General features: G+C 40.7%; 4 protein-coding genes across 5 annotated transcripts in view; 1 reads left to right on the forward strand and 3 right to left on the reverse strand.

Moving 5' to 3' along the window:
- Window positions 1–1,205: 1,205 nt before the first annotated feature.
- Window positions 1,206–12,310, reverse strand: LOC122406990 (circadian regulator timeout). The gene is made up of 18 exons (XM_043412908.1): window positions 11,909–12,310; window positions 11,572–11,725; window positions 11,185–11,365; window positions 10,932–11,063; window positions 10,615–10,710; window positions 10,362–10,525; window positions 9,986–10,103; window positions 9,630–9,886; window positions 9,269–9,556; window positions 8,047–8,418; window positions 7,445–7,545; window positions 3,553–3,721; window positions 3,210–3,408; window positions 2,888–3,122; window positions 2,599–2,799; window positions 2,207–2,515; window positions 1,705–2,124; window positions 1,206–1,598 (listed from the first exon to the last, which is right to left on the reverse strand). Exons 1-18 carry the CDS (start codon window positions 12,000–12,002, stop codon window positions 1,405–1,407), a joined length of 3,684 nt encoding a protein of 1,227 aa, XP_043268843.1. The 5' UTR covers window positions 12,003–12,310; the 3' UTR covers window positions 1,206–1,404.
- LOC122406991 (slit homolog 2 protein-like) lies at window positions 3,862–7,398 on the forward strand. Its single transcript, XM_043412909.1, has one exon. The coding sequence runs from the start codon at window positions 4,368–4,370 to the stop codon at window positions 6,426–6,428; it is 2,061 nt and encodes a 686-aa protein (XP_043268844.1). The 5' UTR covers window positions 3,862–4,367; the 3' UTR covers window positions 6,429–7,398.
- On the reverse strand, window positions 12,258–15,999 carry LOC122407173 (mitochondrial sodium/calcium exchanger protein-like). Its single transcript, XM_043413202.1, has 9 exons — window positions 15,865–15,999; window positions 15,566–15,777; window positions 14,814–15,190; window positions 14,479–14,559; window positions 14,210–14,347; window positions 13,485–13,835; window positions 13,122–13,240; window positions 12,894–13,047; window positions 12,258–12,796 (listed from the first exon to the last, which is right to left on the reverse strand). The coding sequence occupies exons 1-9, from the start codon at window positions 15,991–15,993 to the stop codon at window positions 12,438–12,440; spliced, it is 1,920 nt and encodes a 639-aa protein (XP_043269137.1). The 5' UTR covers window positions 15,994–15,999; the 3' UTR covers window positions 12,258–12,437.
- Window positions 16,000–16,071: 72 nt separating this feature from the next.
- LOC122406989 (uncharacterized) overlaps window positions 16,072–20,997 on the reverse strand; it is a 35,456-nt gene continuing 30,530 nt past the window's right edge. The window contains exon 10 of one of the 2 annotated variants that reach the window (XM_043412906.1): window positions 16,072–20,374. In XM_043412906.1, coding sequence (XP_043268841.1) covers window positions 20,047–20,374 — 328 coding nt within the window. In that variant the 3' untranslated portion in view covers window positions 16,072–20,046. The remainder of the gene's footprint in view (window positions 20,375–20,997) is intronic. The other variant, XM_043412907.1, reaches the window with a different exon arrangement.

A 20,997-nucleotide genomic window follows, 5' to 3' on the forward strand; every position in this document is an offset into this window, starting at 1 on the left:
TGGAAATGTCATAGATGTATAAAGCGTAAACTACAATTAGCGATAATCCTGCGGAACCAGAGAACAAACATATCCTCTATAACCATTCGCGAATAACGGGGTTCGCGGGTTGTCTCGTAAACAAGGCGTTAATACTTGTCGCTTTTCGGAAATTAGCTCAGTTCCAGTGCGCCATGTCATCAGGGTAATTGGAGATTTTTTTTTAGAAAAATGATCATTTTTCAAATTTCTTTCATGTCTCAACTTTTCGTCGTAAAATTCTCCAAATTGGATAGAAAAGTTTTTTCGTCGGGGCATTTACATATCTCGCCGGACGACATGAATCATCATAATGATAATCAGAGAATTTTGCATAGAAAAAAGTTTTTTTCAACAACTCTGTCACCGCGGTATGTCCGCGGTAACTCTCACGAAATGCGTCGTTTTTCCGTTTGGTTTAATGATAACATAAGACCGAAGTAATTTTACCTTTTATCAACTCGTCAGTGGACTCGTCTAAAAGTTTTCTACCCGGGAATAATCCACCGAAGGTACAATCACGGCACGTCGCAGAGAATCCAGGTTCGTATGAATTTTTTTCATAATCGTTGCGTCACTATAGCGTTCGCGAAACGAAAGAAGAATTTGCACAAAGACGCTGATGACTATGCCGACGAACGTTACGCGGAATTGATCAGCGCGACACCTGCGGAAGCGTCCATGCGTTAGAAAACTGCACCGTCAAACAACGACTGTCGGTAACTTACCGACGTATGGTAACAAAGATATCATCTAAATACGTGGTTGAATCCTACGGCAACCATCAGTAAGGTCGAAATTTTGAGGGGCTCGTAGGTCCAAGAAGAATATTCAAAAATCGATTTTCTCATTACCACGCACTTGCCGAAATAATTTCATGTACACCTGAGCGAGGGCGACAACTGCAGTTCAAAATTTTTCATGGAGATTCTAAACTAGTTTTGGTCCGATGAATTATCCCTTTGATACTTTCATTTGAAGATGCGCCCAAAAAATATTGATTGAAATTTTCCACACATTTCGATGATCCAGTTTCAAAATTCTGCCAAATAATCTTTTTCTAATTTTTATTATATCAATGGGAATATTTTTTCATTGGTAATTTCAAAAATCATTCCATCCCCTAAGGATTTATTCGATTTAGGCGTATCTTTTCTAAAGAACTCTAAAAAACGTACTCTGAGATCTGATTTTTGAAGTCAATTTTATTTATAAAATAGAAACAAACTGTATACAATAATATCGTCGCGCACGTATTTTAAATGTTGAATCATTTTTAACAACGTTAGAGCAACACTTAACACTTGAAATGAACGAACCTATATTTAGAATATGGTTATGACAATTAAAAAAATATCAGATTCGCCTGAAGATTTGATGTCAATATTAATTATCATCATCCTCATCGTCGCTTATGAGTTTCCGACGAGAAGAAATGTTCAACTGTTGCGAATTTTCGTCTTCCACCTTTGATTTATTAGCGTCTTCGTAATCTTCATCGTCGCTGATGATAACGCGACGTTTCTTCAATAATGGCATTTCCGTGTCGGAATCTTGGGAACGATCTCGTTTCGCTTCACCTGCATGAATGAAGACAATTATTAATGAGTGAAGTACAATCAATCATCGCAAAGGTAACCACCGATGATAGATTTTTTTCGGTTGGAAAAAAAATGCATAATATACCGGAACTTGATTCATCCGAATCGACAGCCGGTAATTGATCGCCTTTCTCAACTGGAATACTTTCAACATTAAAGCCAGAATCTTCATCGTTATTCGTAGCAGGAAGTTTTTCAACATTCGACCCCGGAAACGATGTATCTCCGGATGATAACGCACGCTCGATGAGACGGCAACGTTCAGTGATCATCGCAGCGGATATGGAACCAGGAACACGCCAATAAATTTCCTGCTCATCGACCGGAGGTTCAATACTAATTGCTCGTAAAAGCCGTTGGAAGCTCGGCGACTCCATTGCGGTTATGGAATACTCCGTCAGAGGGACCAATGGGACATCGACGGCGGTCATTTCGTCTCGATCTTCATCATCTTCGATGATATCCTCAAGCGATTCTTTCAGCCATTCGAGAGCTTTCTCCATTTCTAAAAATATTGAGTCAAGAAAGTAGATACGCGGTACTCAACATTGCCATTCCAATCGAATTAAAGAGTTTTTCTAGCTTACTTTTATCGATAACGTCTTTCAAAAGTCCGAACAATTGTTCATCTGTATAAACAACCGACGGCTGTCGTTTCTTCGGTTTGCTCGCCTTCTTAAGACGATTTTCAGCCCTTTCGGATTCACTTTCAGATTCGTCAGAGTTTTCGCTCGCGGATTTCGTCTCCCACGACGCTTTCGGAGGCTCTCCATTGCGAAGTCGTTTTTTGCGCAATTCTTTTCGATCATTCGCCAATCCTGTCTCCAAAAGTTTCTCTTTGATGGCTTTCTTGGATCGCTTCACCGTGAGAGCGTCGTGAATCGTATCGACCGGATCTGTTGAAAATTTTCATAAATAAAACCAAACCAGAGGCAATGAAGCGAAAAATGAAATGAAATTTCAAATGGAGCCATCGCACCTTGATCCTCTCGAACTTTCTCCCAAAGTTCAGTCAGTTGAGCAATTTCCTCTTCGGACCATTCTTTCGGTGGGCGATTCTGCGCCGCAGTTTTTTTAGTATTCGGATTCACCACGAGACACATTTCTTTGAGCTTCTTCATGACACCTCGACGAGTACGATTGTCACTTATCAAATTTTCCAATATCCAATCTACCAAATCTTGAACGATATAAAAGAATTTTTGAATTTTCGTTATAACCAGTCATCGTGAAATTTTTTTTTTTCCTCCAGGCTTTTTCAATCTTACCTTGCGAATAATTTTTTGTTTGATGTTCCATAAACAACGTGCGCAATTCGTCTTCTTCAGCTTCCGACCAAAGAGCACGCGAGACCTTTTCGTTGGTGGGTGCATCGTACCCTTCGATCATTTCTGTGACTTCGCGATTACTTTTCCAGAACAATAATTCCATGTAGACTTTTGGATTTCTCGCAGCGACTTCGGTGAATTTACGGATAATAAATACAGCGAATTTTTGTAATTCCTAAAACAAAAAATCATCGAGAGTAAGATATTTCGCTAATGAGTTAATTTCGCGACGGTTTTACGTAAATTTACTTTCAGCTCGGACCTTGTATCGCGATGATTTGGAGTCGAGGATTCTTTGGAATATTCTGAATATCGAAGCTTGAAACATCATTCCGTACATTTTACAGTCGAAGGCAATACGATGAAGCATTTTAACAATGTAATAATTGAGTTGATCGGAATTCTCGTCAAATTGTCGGAGAAGCAGAGCCATCGATTTGACGACTTTAACGTTGGCGAATCTGTCGATCAAAAAATATAGGTCAAGTATTGTTCAAGAGTCAAACAAGCGAATGATCCATCGTTCGCTCGTTTCACGTCTTCCTTTTCCTGTTGTCCGATTTAATTTTGTTATTCCTCTCTCTCAACTGTTTCGCGTGGTATACCTTCGCAGAAACTCGTCAAAGTTGAAATTCGTTTCCTCGACAGTCCTAGCAAGGTTTTCCTCCTCGTCTTCCTCGTCTCCGTCGTTTTCATCCTCAAACTCTTGCTCCTCGTCCTCCGGTTTATTATCATCACCCTTCTCCCGCTGCTCCTCATTTCCATAATCGATATCTGTCGGAAAATTGCATAACATCGAATGAAAACGTGCTTTCAATAAACCCGGAGAAACGGTCCGGCGGATAAAACAAAAGTATTGTTCAAATGCGAGGAGGGAGTAGAGGGAGGAGAAGGAGGAGGAGGAGGCGGTGAGGGCAGGTGATACGAAAAAAAAACGAGGAGGAAAGAAAGAAAGAAAAAAAGAAAAATGATGACAGAATAATACAGTGTCAAGATGAAAAATTCTTTCTCCGTCGGTCCATGCGCGCATCTCAGGTTTGTTTGTACGCGTGCGCTCGCGAACCCCTTATCGAATTGGAGAGAGAAAGTACGTGTGTACGTAGGCCATGGTGTATAGGTCGATGAACAGAAAGTTGGAAAGCGGGGGCGCAGGGACATCAGTTCCAGAGGACTCTTGGGGTCCATGGAAGGATGCGCGCATATTAAATTTCTCCAGTGTGTTAAGCGTGACGCTACGAGCTCGAGGATCGCCCGAGCAAAGTTTGTTGATTAGAGTTTATCGAACTTTTCGTTTATTTGGCTCGGCATGAAAATGTGCAGAATCAATGGTGAATCGGGAAATATATTATCGTGGAAAATACGCGTTATCGAAAATCCGAGGAACTTGGAAAGCGACACGTGAATAGGGCTGCTCGGTGTGATGTGGCAGAGGCTGTCCCTGGTGCTTCTACTCGTCGCCTCCATGGCGAGGAGCAGTAGCAGCAGCGGCTCAACTTCGTGTCCGCACAATTGTCAATGTGTCATCGTCACGAATGCTCAGCTGGACGATCAAATTGACAACAACAACAACAACAATAACAACAACAGTAGTTGGCTGGAGGCACGTTGCAACGGGGCTCCGAGACTCGAGACCTTGCCGGAAAAGACGCAGAGCCTCGTCGTCAGAGAAACGAGTAATAACGAGGCGATAACGAGGCTCGTACTAGATCTTGAGGAGTCCGGAAGCGTAAGTCTGCGTAAACTCGCTTTCGTAAATTGTTCTTTGACTAATTTCAACGTGACAGTGAGTAAGCTCTCGAAAGATTTTCTTGTTTCTCTTGAATTAACGAACAACGAGGTAGCCGATTTTGAAGAATTGAGAATAGTCGATAGCAGGCGCCTCGGCGAGCTCGATCTCACCGGTAATCGTTTGGCTCGCATAAAATCGGAAGCTTTCCTTCATTTCGGTGAATTGTTGAAGTTGAATCTGCGAAGAAATGCGATAGAAACGATTGAGAAGAACGGTTTCGCGGGCCTCGATCGTCTGGAGAGTCTCGATCTTTCGGACAATCGTTTGGTCAACCTGGCCGGGGACACTTTCGTACCGTTGAGCTATCTGAAAAGTTTGAATATCAGTGGTAACAGACTCGGTGTTTTGGGTGAAGAGTGGTTCGACAATCTCGGAGGTTTTCGTAATCTCGAACTCGAGGATCGTCACCAGTTGCGTCAACAACCGGAAACGAGCAGCAGAAGCGAAGACGTCGAGCTCTCGCTGGTCCTCGGAAGTCTTCAAAGATTGGAAACGATTGATGCCTCGCGCATCGGTCTCGAACGCGTACCCTCCGCGCTGACGAGATCCGTCAGGTTCCTCAATCTCGCCGGTAACCGACTGACGCTCATCCGTGGCGGTGATTTCGACAGTTATCCATTACTGCGCGTTCTCGATCTCTCGTACAATTTCATAAGCGTCGTGGAAAACGATGCCCTCGGGCGTCTCGAGATACTCGAAAAGCTCGACATCGCGGGGAATCGTTTGCGCGATTTGCCACAGAGTCTTCCATGCGGTCTCCGGGAGTTGATACTGCGAGAAAATTTTATCGTTAAATTGCGCAGGCACGATCTCGAAGCGTTGACGAAACTCGAGAGCCTGATTCTCAATCAAAACAACATAAGCGAAATTGAGGAAGGCTCCATGTCTCAGCTGTTGCTTCTGAACGAGCTCGACATATCGAACAATCCGATAAAGCAATTACCGGCCGATACTTTTGGAGGGCCCGGTAATATCGTTACTCTCCGTATGTCCTATCTCGTGTCGCTTCAATGGGAATCGGAAAAACGCGCTGACATGGCTTTCCCAGTACCGGCACCGGAGAAACTAGTTTCTCTCGATCTCACCGGAAGCCCCGTTCTCGCAGCTCAATTACTCGCTGACGAGGCTGCGCTCTCCGCCTGCAAGAGCCTTCGGACTCTGGACCTCACTCGCACCAATATCACGGAGCTCAGATCGGATCTTCCATATTTGCTTCCACAACTGAAGACTCTTGGACTCTCGGACAATCGATTAAATTGCACAACCGATGAAGATCGTATAAACTGGCTCGCGAGATGGCTCAGAGAGCACGAGGAAATTTCACCGTCCGGAGAGTGCAGATTTCATAACGGCACTCGAGCGATTCTCTCTCAATTGCCAATACCGGATATCGAGTCAACGAGCACGTCGACGACGACGACGACGACAACGACAACGACAACAGTTTCGGTGAAAAAATACTCCAACGTAAATAGCCCTTCTTCTCTCGATGACCCTCGAGGCTCTTCCGAACAACGAAGAATCACTACAGCCCTCGGAGCACATCCCGGAATCCTCGTTCTCGCTGCCGCAGTTATCGGCGCTTTGGTCCTCGCAATCAGCTTCGTAATCTCACGGAAACGGAGCCAAACGAGCGCGGAACTTGTTGAAAATTACGAACAACGTCGACCCATCATTACCGAGCTCTGGTGAGCTCGTTATTTCGGCTCGTATCATACACGCTCGCTCAGACGCTTTTCAAACATCAAACGACACACGCTACGTGACAATAAATGTACGAGTTGATCGCGTCAATCCTCCTCTCTCATACACGAGTTAAGCATTCAAATAACACACCACACGAATCCAGCCACAACTTCACTCTCCTCTTCACAGCTCTAACAACTTTGCTCTTAAACTTCTCTCCACTAAAATATACAACGGCTGTTTCCTCGCCAAACCTTTTCTTTGCTTCAAAACCTCTGTTATATCAAGATTCAAAAACTTTTCACGATTGTACAAATATCTTAAGCACCGGACATGTTCCAAACCTCATCAGCACTGTTTTCCTCCAGTAAACATGAAAAAAGCTATCGTCGAGATATTTTCTAAACAAAATATTTATCGAAAAATCATCAAACAACGAAGAAATTTGGTGATTTTTCTCAAGGCATATCATTTTTTCGATTTTATCCCGAAAAAACTGGACGAGATCGATGAAATTTAGTTATAAATCGATAAAAATTAATGGCCAACTAAAATTTTAAAACGAGGGTTTGTAAAGCAACGAGCGAGGTTGAATATTTTTCAATTTTTTCAAATTGTCGCTCGACACGGAAATAGAGATGTTGAAGTGTGGGAACGTGAATTTCAAAGAAGAGCTGTAGAGAGTGGAATTGTTGTGTAGTGGTCGCAAACATGCGAGGTCGATGATACAACAAACACATTAAGTGCTCGAAGCACCAATGATGCGAAGTTACCAAAAACGAAGAAAACAAAAAAATGAACACTGAAACACGCACACACACACGCACACACACACACACAAATAAATCTCAGAGTACAGATTAATAATAATGAGCGATAATTTTTATGATAATAATGAAGAGACTAGATATTATCTTTCGTAAATTAACCCAGTGTCAAGCTACGATTACGTTAATAAACCGTTGTACAAAGGTAATTTTCATATATTTATTGCGCACGAAACTCTTTCATGGTCAACTCACCGACTCCCAGTTGAGCAAAAAATATTTCTCTCAGAGCTAAAAACTCTTCTTCCACAGGAATGTCCGGTTTACCGAAGCAGTCGTTCTCTGGCCACACTTCCCTGAAAGTTTGCGAACAAAAAATTCATTCTTTGTTTTGTCCTTTTTGTTTCTCCTCTCACGTTTGAAAACAAGCACTTCGAGTTTAAAAATTTCTCAAATATTTCATTCAACTTTGTTTTATCCCCCCCGGATCAAAAGCAAAGAGAGCGATCACTCTCGCTCTGGGGCAAAATAAATGAAATTCATTACGGTCGAGCAGTATTGCTGCTGCTCTATAATAAAGTCACTTCCGCAACAACTTCATTTAATTTTATTCACTTTTCGGAATGTTTTGATGTCCAACAATCAGTGAAATCGTTTGAATGCTCGTGGTTATTTATGAGCGAAAAAAAGGAATTAACACGCGTGCTTTAATTAAAATTCAGAGGCAGCAGCAATTTTTTTAATATCGTTTTGTACAAGCGTCTAGACGCTTTCGTGTTGAAATTAGCCAACACCCCTATTAAGGGCTTCCCTGAGGTACACGCTTTATTTGCATAGTGGTTATAATCGTTAATTACCTCGACGCGCGCAATAGCCCGACCGCCCGTTCGAATTCCCTTTTACGTAGAAATATTTGTATTTTCTTCATCGCTTCGCTTTTCTGCTGGTCTATTGGAATTTCGAGGGTCGCGTCGAATGGCACGACTACGGGTATTGTGCCCTCTCTCATGACGGCTGATATTTCCGGTGCTGCCTCGTCCCAAATCTCCTCCAGCGATTTCACCGGCAATGACGTCGCTTGTGACACTTCCTTCCGACGTTTCTTCGCTTTCCCTTGCGTTCTCCTCGCCTTCTTTTTTCCGACCACCAGCGTACGGTTATGCCGGCAAAAGTCTTTCAACATTTTGAGAAATATGTGAGCCGTCGTCAGGAGATCGACCAAGTACCCTCTGTCAGGAAATTAATTGAACAAACCTTACTAACGAGATAAGCGCGACTAAAATAATGAGAATTAACGAGAACGGAAAATCATTAATAGACTTTTTTTACAAGTCCGCTCAATTTTTTTTTATTCTTTGCTGTTATTTCTTTTCTTGTAATCCCATAAAACTATTATTACAAATTTATTCAAAATTTTTCTTAACTAATATTTTTTAATGAGTCAAAATATTTTTAAATGTTTTTTCATGAATCTTCCGGTGTATGAATTACCAATTATGAAAGTTAAAAAATACTTCCTTTTATTGCGCAAACTGCTGAAACGGTAGAATATATAGAAACGGTAGAGAGAAATTCTATAGAACCAATTCTGTAGAGCATATTTCCTACGGGAAAGCCCTAGACAGCACTTTTCTATCTTCAGTAGTTCAGTCCCAAGAACTGATCAAAGTAATACCTGTTTTTCGCGGGTCGCGGATAAGGTAAACTTTTTCAAAGTATTTTTTCGATCCCATCTCAGAAGCAAACTACTCAAGATAGAAAAGCACCGTCAAAGGCTTTTCCGTACGAGATTTTCTGCTCCACGAGCTTTGTTCCGTGGACTTTTTCTCAATCTCGAACAATTTCAGCAACATGCGCGATGGAACGACACGTTACGAATTAATTTAAAAGAATTGAAGAGTGTTATCGAACTTTTCAACTCAAAAATCGGTTCTGAACATTGTAAAATAGTGAGTTTTTATCGAGTCAATTTATTAGTAGCTATGTAGAGTTTTAAATTACGACCATCGACTCTTTTTTTAAAATCCTTCCAAAGTGACATGGAAAAACGTTTTTTTCACATCGGTGATTATCACTTACCTCGACATTTTGACGTCGTCGTAGTGCAATAACTGAGACAGAATGGTTTCACGATACTCAGGAACGTAGAAAACGTTGCTTTTGATAATTTTGCTTGATTCCCTAACGCCTTCGTCACTCGTAGCGTCCATCGCAGCGAGAGTATGCAACAATTCTTGATAGGCTTTCACTCCCAAATGTAGTTTTTTCGACCAGCTCGGAATTTTCTTTTTATCCGTCGTCATCATCTCGTAGAAAAATTCCATCCTCGTTTGCACGAGATGAAAAACTTCGGTCGAAATAGTCTCGCTGGTAAATTTAACGGGGAAAAAGTTTCAGGTGTGAATTTATTCGATCAAAATGGATCATTAGCCCAACGTACCTCACAAATTTCACTTGAAACTTGTAATGACGATTGAATTCCATGAAGAAACGCAAAGTCCAAAGGTAACAGGATGCAATTTCGGAAACACCGCCACCATTGATACACGATTTTGCGTATCTCATAAGCGGATTGTAGGCGCCGTTCAGAAATTCGACGCAAAACTCTTTGAGAAAAAGTCGAACACTCAGAGCCGATGTTCTCTCGGTTCGCGAGTCGCTCATGGGCATTTTCCTCTGCGATCTCTTAACTTTCCGCTAAACAACATCCCAAGATGATTACCAAAATCTGTTTGCCACATTGATAAACGAATATTCTATACTTTTGACCACATGAAAATAAAAATATTTCTATACCTTCTCCTGGTTGAATTCGAGGGCCTCCAACTTCTGATAGGGTTTGTGACATAAAAGTTGATTATCACCAATTGCTTTCATATTTTGGATGACAAATGTTCCGCCGAATCGTGAATGTCTATTAACATTAAAAATTCAATCGTTTCAATTTTTTAGAATATTCAACGGATTATTTCGGGAAAAATGAAAGACAAAAGTATGCGTCATTATACCAACAAGATTTTCTGAAATTTCATAATTTTATTTCAATCGAATTTTATTTTTTGCTTTGAACCTTTCATTCCGAAAGTTTAACATTCGAAAACGGAATCTTTCGATTTCTCGTTCGAAGAAGAATAACAGCAGTAATGCAATGGAAAGTTCTGAGAATACGTACCTGGAACCTGCATATTTCTTGATCTTTTCCATCCTCTCCTTAATCTCCCTATCTCTGATGATAAGTAATTTGTCGGAATCTTCGTTTTTCTCGCTACTGCTGCGCTGTTGCCCAGCAGTTGCCAATTTTTGTGGACACTGTTCTCTCAGCATGAGCGTTATAATCTTTGAACGGAAAAAACCATTCAAGTGATCAAGTTGGATAGAATTTGGGGGGAAAAAGCATTAGACATAAATATCAACGGTAAATGTACCTCAAGAACTTGAATGTGGTACTGCTGTTCAGATGCATTGCTGGCGAGAAATAAAAGCGTGTCAACGAGCCCCGACGTGTGAAGTGCGAAAAGTACCTGCAGCAAACAATCACAGCTAGAAACGACCGCAACAGCTTTTCACCGTAATTTCTGTATCTTTCTCACAACTCAAGAGAAAACGTGTTTTCTCATATTTTGGAGAGAACTGAGTGCTCTAAAAATGACGGAATTATTTTTTATTTTGCTCCTCCAGCTGCTTTTCAGTCAAAGACTCGTGCAGTATTTTTTTCCAAGTTTGTAGTCTGAAATATTTGTACCTCGTCGTGAACAGTTGCATCGTTTTCAGCTCGTATTTCGTTGTCATTTGGTGGAACTTGAAGGACGTTTCGTATAAGCGTTAAAATTCGTTCGAGGATCATTTCGTTGTCCTCACCTCTTTCGAGTGGATCCTGTAAAATAAATAATGAAATCATATTGTTGCGAATGATAGAAGTTCGTCTTTTCTTGCGTCGGACTTGCCAATTATATTTTCTTCTTGTTCAAGTGTTAAAATATATTCAATAAAATTACCATGTTAAGAATACTTTGCAGACGTTGTCCGACAACAGACCAAACACGATCATCGGCAAAAGCAACCTTGTAATTTTGCAGGTAAACAACCAATTGCTCGTAGGTACTGCGATTCGTCTTTTCCGATGGTAATTCCTCATTGTAAACTATCAACGCTGGACTGGTCAGGTTAATAAGAAGTCTGGTAAAGAGCAAGGATACAGAAAGTTATCAAAAATGAAACAAAAAAAATGTTTTTCACCATTGACAATGAGAACCTTGCACATTTAAAATGCGACCGAATCTTTATCTTTTTTCATATTTTATGCAGTGAGATGATAATCCCAGAACAAAATGATTTGCTTCCAATAGTGCAAACGTCAACACTGTGGACACCGTGGACCTTACCTCAAAAGAACATCCCACAATTCCTTATTAGCATAAAATTGTATAAAAATTTTCTTGAGGTCCGTTTCCAGCAACTTGGCATGTCCAAGATATTGTCTGACCGTATGGCATTCGTCATCACGTTTCAAATATTTTATCAGATCCTTGATAACATCTGTGAAGATAATAATAAAAGATAAACAAACTATTTAAATGTTCATAATAATTTTGATCCGCGAATACAAATATTTTTTGTAAGTGTCAAAATAATGAATAGTAAGCTATTTTATTGCAAGTAAGTATTTTGTAGCAAGCATTCAATTATTTATAGAAAAAAAAAACAATCAAGAAATCTCACCTAAAGCATGAGGTTGCAATCGATAATCGGTACCACAATTAAATCCAAGAGCCGCACAGGTAGCAGCAAGTTCAGCAGATATCATGTCTGCCATAGTTTTTATTTTTAAATGTCCCAGTTATATCGCAAATGTGAATTCAACGATAAAAATTCAGAATAGACAAAGTTATAACAGTGTTTACTTGATGACAAGCGACGCAGTGTTTAACCTCAAATGAGACTCCACTGGCATCTACGTTTTTGAAAACAGATTCACGAGATGGATTAAAAATGGGTCATATTGTTGTCACCGTCACGAAGCACCCAATTACAAACATCGATTAGGTCTAGAAAAAGTTTAGCGTCATCGTTTCGTAATGAATTGGTGTAATTTCAGTGTATAACAAAAGAGTAATTTTTTTTCCACAGAAAGTAAACATACAGCTGGCGCGTGGAGTTTCCCGCGCGGTTTGCGCGCATGCGTGTTACCCGACATTTTCCGGAAACACAGTAAATGTACGTACACTTGTAGATACTGAATATTTGCATTTTAATTGTCACGGTGATCAGTACCAAGTGGATGTATAAAGTGCACTTCGCTGAGAATGTTAATGAATAGAAAAACGGCATATAGAGAAAAAAGAAGATATCCGTAAGAGCGACGAGCTAAAAATCCAGTAACATTTAAATAAATTAACGATGCTATGAGAGAAGCCAGCAAAAAAGTAAGACATCCAGGCATCATATCGCTTGTGCGTATTTTTGTGCGATAATTATCGTGGCGTGCTGCAGCCAGTGCCCACGAAAGTCCCAGTCCTAAGAGTGTGTTGAAGAGCGGTCCACCGAAACAGGCCGAATAACCCATCCGTGGAAAACCTCGTCTTGCTATTGCTACGTTCGATATCAAATCTGCCCGCAATATTAACATTCTCATTATTATCATTTTTCAGTAGAATCTTTCGCTTCATCATTTTAATGACTAATTAACTAATTGCTACAAACTTACCCCCTATACTGTTACCCCAAGCCAAGAGAGTTATACCAAGCATCGCATCAGTGATTCCGCTGGCATATCCAAAACAATGAAGCACAGCCATCACCTCGTTCGCAATAACGTACACAACGAGCATAGCCGAGCCGAATCCCAAAAAGGCAAAAGCCTTCGAGTCCACGATCATTAGTTTTTGGTAAGAACAACGAAAACGAGCGTTCACATATAGCGCGAAACACTCACATTATGATACTTCGGACTCTCATTGACGTTCGTTGTCCAGAAAACATAAGAAGCGGCAGCAACACTCAAGATGAAAACGATGAGGAGAATCGGCATGGGACCGAGAAAGACGTGCCACACTACAATTTTTTGTTCAGTTTCAATGGAATCAGGAATAAGCTTTTTGCTGTTTCTTTTAATAAGAAAATTTCACGGAACTTCGGATTGTTTCTATTTGACAGTGGCATCGAAAGTGTACGTTCTGAATAAACTGCGACAGTTTCGAAAATTGTTCCGTAAACAAACAAGAGGCTTCTGACACCTCAGTGTACTGATGATATAGACGATAAAATATATTAGTGATGTGCGTGCATCAGGTGTTACCCTCTAATTTGACGAGAGCTAGAGTCGGGGAGATGACAAGTTGAGTGCAGTTCAATAATTTCGACCAGCCTCTCTTTTCTGCGGTCTCGTTCACGACGGGAATGATACATTGAAGGACAAAGGTGACGGGTGCTCGCAACACGAGAATTATTTTGACACAGACGTTAGCGTCCGCCCATTCTTGAGCGGTTATCGGACTAATGTCGTACAGAAATTCTCGAAAAAGTCCTGTGGGCCGATGCGACGGGGGCGGAGCTTCGTCATCCTCGTCGGCTGATCTTCCCGCCGCCATGTCGTCCGTAACACCTGCCATTCTTTTTTTCATTGCCATTTCCGTCGCTATCGCCACATCTGCGCGTGGGAACACAACAAGTTTCCGAGATATTTATAATTGCGAATTTATCGTTTCGTTACGGCCATGACAACTGCCGGTGGAATCGCGATGAAAATCCACAATAAAAAATAGAAAATTTCCTTCAATTGAACAATCGCAACCTGTAAATACTGCAAAAAATGTAAAAATGTTTTTTATCCCCATACCACCAAAACTAGTGATTTTTTTTTCTAGTCTCGATACCTCGAAAAACACTGCAAACCGCCATTTTTTTATTTACCGAGACTACAACCGCGCTTAATTTCATGTTTAGTCGACGGATATTGAGAGAATAAATTTACTTCCAGTTGCTGGATAAAAATATAAAAGTATAAAATAGTTTTTATTATACCGAGTTTGGCTCGGAGACTGTAAGCGCGGGATCGAAGAGTAAGCCCTGCGCTCGGACGTCTGTTCGACTGTTGATTACCCGTGCGGTAAGCAACGTAAGTTCTCAAAAGTTCAGGATCTTGCAAACGTGGAATTCTCCCTATAAGTCAGACATGAATCAAAGTTATCGCGACATTAAAAACTCTTGAATTCTCCGACCAAAGTTGGTCCTCCTTTCATTAATCACTTTTACGAATCGTTTAAATTTTATGGCGCCGCAATAAATCGTACCTTTTAGCATCTCTTCTCTATTGTCGTATATCTGCATCGCAATGACGACCGCGAGAAACATTATGTAAATGAAAATAAGACCTGCCGAAATCAATCGAAGTGGATACAAAAACGATTTTTTCCAAGGTAATCGGAATCCGATAAATAATAATAATAATAATAATGGAAGAAAAATATTGTTTACTCGCAACTTGAGTGAAAATAAAAGTGACAGAAATGCGCATTGCGATTCGAAGATTCGTAGCGAAAGCAATGGAATAATTCGGGGCAATAAATTCGTGCGAACACATCGAAACTAGTTTGCCCCGAGATTGAAGAACGGAACGGAAACTCACTGAGAGCTTCCCAGAGGTGAATAATTTGGTCCTCGCTCGTATAGGCTATCCAGGACACGGCGATAATGTAGAAGCAACAGTCCCTGGTGAAGGACTTGAAGGGAATGCGACAAGGAGATACGAGCACGACCGAGCCTGCTATTATCGCAGTTACGAATATTCCGGCTCCTATCAACTCGGTGAACATAATTATCATTTCACGCTCGTCGGACACGAGCGATGTGAATATGTCGGGCGCCCCGTTTCCAAATGCCAGGATCGTAACTCCCGCAATGTTTTCCGAAAGGTGCATAACTTCGGCAATTACGCTCAGCGACGGGCAAAAGCTGTTTTCGTGTTGGGCCCGGCCGGGGGGAAGGGGGAACAGACGAAAATTTTATGTTCGTGAGACTGCGAACAGTTTCTCGAGCGAAACTTTGTCTCAAATTTTCAAGAACTAACGTTTCCGCCATTGTTTTTTTTTCCAACTTTCGAGATATTTTGCGAAACGGCCCAACGTTTTCCAGGCTTCAGCCCCGTCCGAAAGTCTCAAATTACTTCGAACGTAGCGTCGGTTTCGACCGAGCTGCAAAAGCGCCGCGCGCGTCACGCGAGAGAAACTCGGAAGGTCAAAGCGCCGCTCGCGCTCGTCTCGCAGAAAGAGGTAGCTTCGAAATTTCAGGTTAAACTTGGTCGAGCGTTGGGCCGAAATCTCGATGTCGGTTATAAACAAAGCGGGGAACCGGGGGAATGTGTCGAGGGAATGAACTCACAAATTGTCAGCGGTGGTGCCGAGGATGAGGAAGAGGTAGAACAGCCAGAGAACGTTGAGAATAAGTCCGAAGCCGAACAGTGCACTTCCAGAGAAATAGCAAAAGAGAAGTTGCGTGTATTGAATAATAGAGTCGGTAATGCAATTTTCCTGATTCGTAACCCATGTGCAGCGCTCCTCGGGCGCTACGAGCCAAACGTACGAGCAATCGTTCTAAAAGTCAAAGAAAAAGTGCACGGACAGGAAAAAAGTGATTGGACTCTGGAAGAAAAGATGAGAATAAATAAATTAGCGACTTACGTCTCTGATTTGGAAGCCCCCATATTTCGGTACGGGTTTCGGCACTCTGCTCATGTTCGCCGTCCCCCGCGCGTGCTTAACCAAAAAACCAGAGTTGACAGCAGCGAGCGAGTCACGATCGATTTTCATCTCTTTTCCCAAACATAAATATCCATTGAAATAAGAGACGCGGCGCAATGCAAAACAGCACACAATAATCGTTATAAATAACGTTACGTAATAATGATTTATTAACTTATTAATTCTCACATACAATAGTATTATGCGTGAACAATCAAATATTTTATAAACAAAATTTACAAAATAAGATTCGAGTCTTTACAACTAAAAGCTACTAGTAGTATTAGTTACGGATCACATAGCTTTTATACTTGTATATAGTATTTTATTAAATGTTATTTATCCTCATTTATTCTGTCTCTTATGTTTACATCGACGAACGCAAAACACAAATCGTGCCCGCGAAGCTTCGACGCTATCTTTCATTTGATGCTCTCTACTACACCTCCTCTTTCCTCGCCTCGTCTACACATATATTTATATATATACGCGTGTAAACACGAGCACGTCAATTATTTTGATATTTTCATCCATACAAAGATTCACGTACGTGCATATATAAATATAAATGTATAGATTTTATATATAAATTATTAAACTAAATGCTATTCAAGATTACACAGATTACGATCCGCGTAATCGAGCAGGACATGATATATGAGGGGGAGGGGGGGGGGGGATAAGTTCGAGGACATTTTCGTTATTTAGTTGTTGTTGTTGTTTCTTCTTGTTTCCAGATACATACTAGTAGTATAATACATTCATAAAAATTCAACTTCTCTATGTGTGTAAATATAAAATTATCATCTCTTAATCGTTACACCGCTGACAGTTGATATATAATATGTATAATTGCGTATCGATAAAACGAATCACTCGTCGAATATAATATACATATATATGTACGTCTCTTTTACCGATGCATCCTCGCGTCATCAACATCAATAATTATACTATTCATTCATTTATATTTTTGTTTTGTTTCGTTATTTTCCCCCCGCCTCTTGTTGTTGCTATAAAAGTGTGGATATTTGTTTTATCGCGCCAGTTTGTTGTTGCTCTCTTCAATTTGTTTCTTACGTTCAAATAATATTTCCTAGGGAAGTAATGTTTCTCGGGGGACACGAAAGGGAAAGGAGATGTAACTGAGAATAATGAAGCTAACACAACGTATATATAGGCCAAGCACACCGCAAAATTATTCCATTTTCTTTCTTTATTAATTTTGTTTTCATCTGGAGTGCTGCGTTTGAAAGTTTGCGGAAAACTCTTCAAGCCGTGCCCTTCTGCGTCGATAATTACGGGGAATTTGAATTATTTCGGTAAAGAGTACCACTCGGCAAAGAGAAAATAATATATTCCTTGGCCCGGCTCTCCCTCGTGCGACTCAACACCGGCTCTCTCTCTCTTTTTTTTTGATTAATGTCTACATTTGAATGTTTTTCTTTGAATTTCTACAGTCTTCCGGGAACTCGGCGCACCCGGTCACGTCTCTGGCAAAGTCACTCCCCAATCACGCCACGCCTCTTTATTTTGTTTATCCCCTCGGCTTCGTTGATGATGGGGCAGCTCGACCCAGCGCTACTCTCTACTGTGTCAACTGTGCCGCGCAACTCGTTATTGTTCAACTCTTCAAGCGTAGCAACTGTGCCCTGTGCAAAACGCCCAACCGTGTCAACAGCAGCTGGCTGTATCTGGAGTTTTGTATCTGGACTATCGACGACAGTGCCGACACAAAGATGTCAGTAAAATATTGGAAACAAGTCCTGGTGATGGAGTCGCAGCGTCTCAGCAGTTGTTAGCCATCAGCGATTCGAATTGTATTGAAACAAGAACTCACTCGTCTAAGAAAAATGTTACAACGAAGTTTGCCGATGCTCCGATACTCGCCGAGCACAGGAAAGCAAAGGATGAAATTCCAAATCCTCCTGGCCGATGAAAAGTTGCGAACATGTACTACAGGGGCTTTGAAGGTGCACTAAACGGTCGGAAAATCCAAGAAAACCATCTCCATCGGAACGATCGAAACAAAAACTTGTGTATTATATCTCTAGTAACAACGAAACGACCACGAACAAGCGCACAAGAAACAAAGAACGCCGAGCCCGATTATCGGATGACGAAGGTGACGATGGAAAAGAGGAAGAAATTAAACAGCCCAACGAGTATCGCAGCATCAGCAAACTTTGTTGTAACATTTTTCTTAGACAAGCGAGTTCTTGTTTCAATACAATTCGAATCGCTGATGGCTAACAACAATCGTCGATTGTTGTTCACTTTGCACAGGGTACAGTTGCTACGCTTGGAGAGTTAAACAATAGCGAGTTAAGCGGCACAGTTGGCACAGTAGAGGGTAGCCCGGGTCGAGTTGACACCCTGCCGATGATGGGCCCGCTCTCCGTCCATCGAGTGATACTTTTGATGCTCGCTAGTAATATATATCGTTTTTTATTGTCCGTCTTTCATCATATATGTGTGCTTTATCTTTCTTTTTTTTTATATATCTGGCCTACGCACTTTTGCGCCACGCATCACTTTTCTTTGTTTTTTTTTGTTTTTTTCCTTTACTTTTTTGACTAATAAATTTAGCAGCGCGTAATAAGCAACCGATTTCGATCGAACTCATAACTAACGTGGCTTTGTTAGAATCGAAAAGCTAACGCGAAAATCGATGAAGAGGAAAATCTCTTGTAACATGAATGATAAAAAGGATTCCTCCGCCGCTCTCTCACTTCCTTTTTAATCACTATGAATTTTTAATATATTCATTTTATAAGTGAACTACACCATTCGCAAATGCTTCGAATCTTCACTTCGAAATTCCATAATTTTCTTCATTTCTTAATATCTTTTCAGCGTAAATTTACAATTAACCAGAGCACAAACGTACCGAACAACATTTTTCCAGACAATAATCATACCGGAAAAAACAACTTTTTGAAACATTAACCATGCCGGCAGCGAACAACTTTTACGAAGAATAACTTCACCGGAACACAACGCTTTTTTTTTTCACAATATTCCAAAGTTTTGGTTCTCGTCTCAAATATTCTTTCATCGTCAACACGACACTGCTCGAAGTTCGAAATGAAATGGAGCTCAAGTCGCATCACAAATGCTGTAAACCACTTGTCACAAATATCTTACGACGAATAAATAAATTTGATTGGAAACAAAAGAGTGAGTCTGAACTCGCGATGGTCAGAAATGCGTAATCGTCGGTCAATCTTGTTGAATAACAAACCCCCAGAACTACCGATTGATACTTTCTTCAGAAAAATATAATTTTAGTCTTTCGTCGTGGCGGGTTTTGTTTTATCGTGTTTCGTGTAGATTACTTTTACGTTTATGTGGGCGAACATGTATTTACTTTATATATATATTTATATATATATATATATTTATACATATGGGATAAGGGAGATATTTTGATGACATGATTTTTGACTCGTACATATCTCGTAAGTGGAAAAAAACTAGAGCCAATAACGTCGATGAGTTGTTGCGGTTATAATAATAAATGCTGTAGGCCTATATATGTATACTCGTAGAGCGTATCGGTTAGAGACTTGGAAAACATCAATAGCCCACAGTACTGATTTACATTTGTTCGTTTTTAAAAAAATTTTTTATTTTTTTTTTATTTTTTATTCTTCACTTTTTATTTTATTTGTTTCATCGTCTTTAAAATGGTGTTTAGAATAGTTGTGCGAGGTAAATACGGAGTCCGAATGTATACTATACAAATATGATTAGTTTGTTTCTTTCTCGTTGGAAGTGATGTCGTCGTCAGTCAATAATACAATGAACGCAACAAATAATAATGATAGATTCGAGCTATCGTATTGTTGGTGCACAACTTGCGAGCCGCCTGTCGGTCGGAAAAGGAACTATCCCGCGCGGGGTAACGGCCTATTAGAACGCACCGAGGTTCCCGCTGTTGACACGGGGGAGGTGGTGTCTCGACCGGGGCAGGGTAAACATTTGTTTTCTTTATCTGAACATTTGAAAGTTTGTATATTTTTTGTTTATCTTCTTTTGATTTTGATTTTCCTTTGCGACGAGTTAACGAGACGAAAGGGGAATCCGAAAAATATATTTCGAGATTTTCCCCGAGTCCCATCACCTGCACTGTTTTTTAAACGACCTAGCGGCAGGTGGCGACTCCGTTGAACGAACGTGATGATGCTGCTTCGCTGACGTGCGTTTAGACGACTGCTCGACGGCGCCGTCACGATTCCGCAGAGAGCCACCGCTGCCGCTACTGCTGTTGATCGGCATCGCCTTCCCAACAATCTTCGTATTTCCTCCTTTTTTCACTACTTTCCGCGCTTTAACCGAAGAAGTAAGACACCGACGTCGCCCCCCCGATGGCTTCTCGCTATATCTGTCTAGTTCCGTCATTGCCTCTTGAATCGCATTTTCCAATTGCATGTTCAATTTACGACTTCTATAAAAGACAGGTCAAGTTTTTCGTTTCAAATTCACACGATATCAGTACAAGTCGATGGATTTAGCGAATTTGTCCAACTTTCTTATTATTATTTTATTCCGAAATTTACTCAGTGCATTTTCTCCCTTCTCGTTTCTTTTTTTCTTTTTTCGTTTTTTTTTTTTAAAATATTATACATCGATATATGTGCTGTGCGTGCGTGCGTGCCAACGCGTGTCGTGTGTGAAATACTCTCTGCCGCTACGACTACATAATATATTTACATAATTCTATACACAGCGAGGACACTTGACACACACGGGAATTATTGATGAAATTTTTTAGTTCTCATTACGATGATTTTGAAGAGTAAAAGTTGATGGAGCGTGGTGAGTTATTAATGCATGTTCGATTTTCTCCGTCAAGCAAATTGTAACGTTATCCAGTACAAAAATTATACTATTCGGTACGATACGCGCCGATCTATTGTGAAGGTTTTAGTATACAGAACGATATTAATACCCAGTCAAGACAATATTTGCTACAGCGACACCCAAGCGCATTATTACAACCGTATTACACTGCTATTGCCGATTAAACAACAGCAACGAAATACCAACAACAAATTATACGTTTCAGTA

The sequence above is a fragment of the Venturia canescens genome, chromosome 2 (assembly GCF_019457755.1).
Source record: "Venturia canescens isolate UGA chromosome 2, ASM1945775v1, whole genome shotgun sequence".
Classification (NCBI taxonomy): Eukaryota; Metazoa; Arthropoda; class Insecta; order Hymenoptera; family Ichneumonidae; genus Venturia; species Venturia canescens.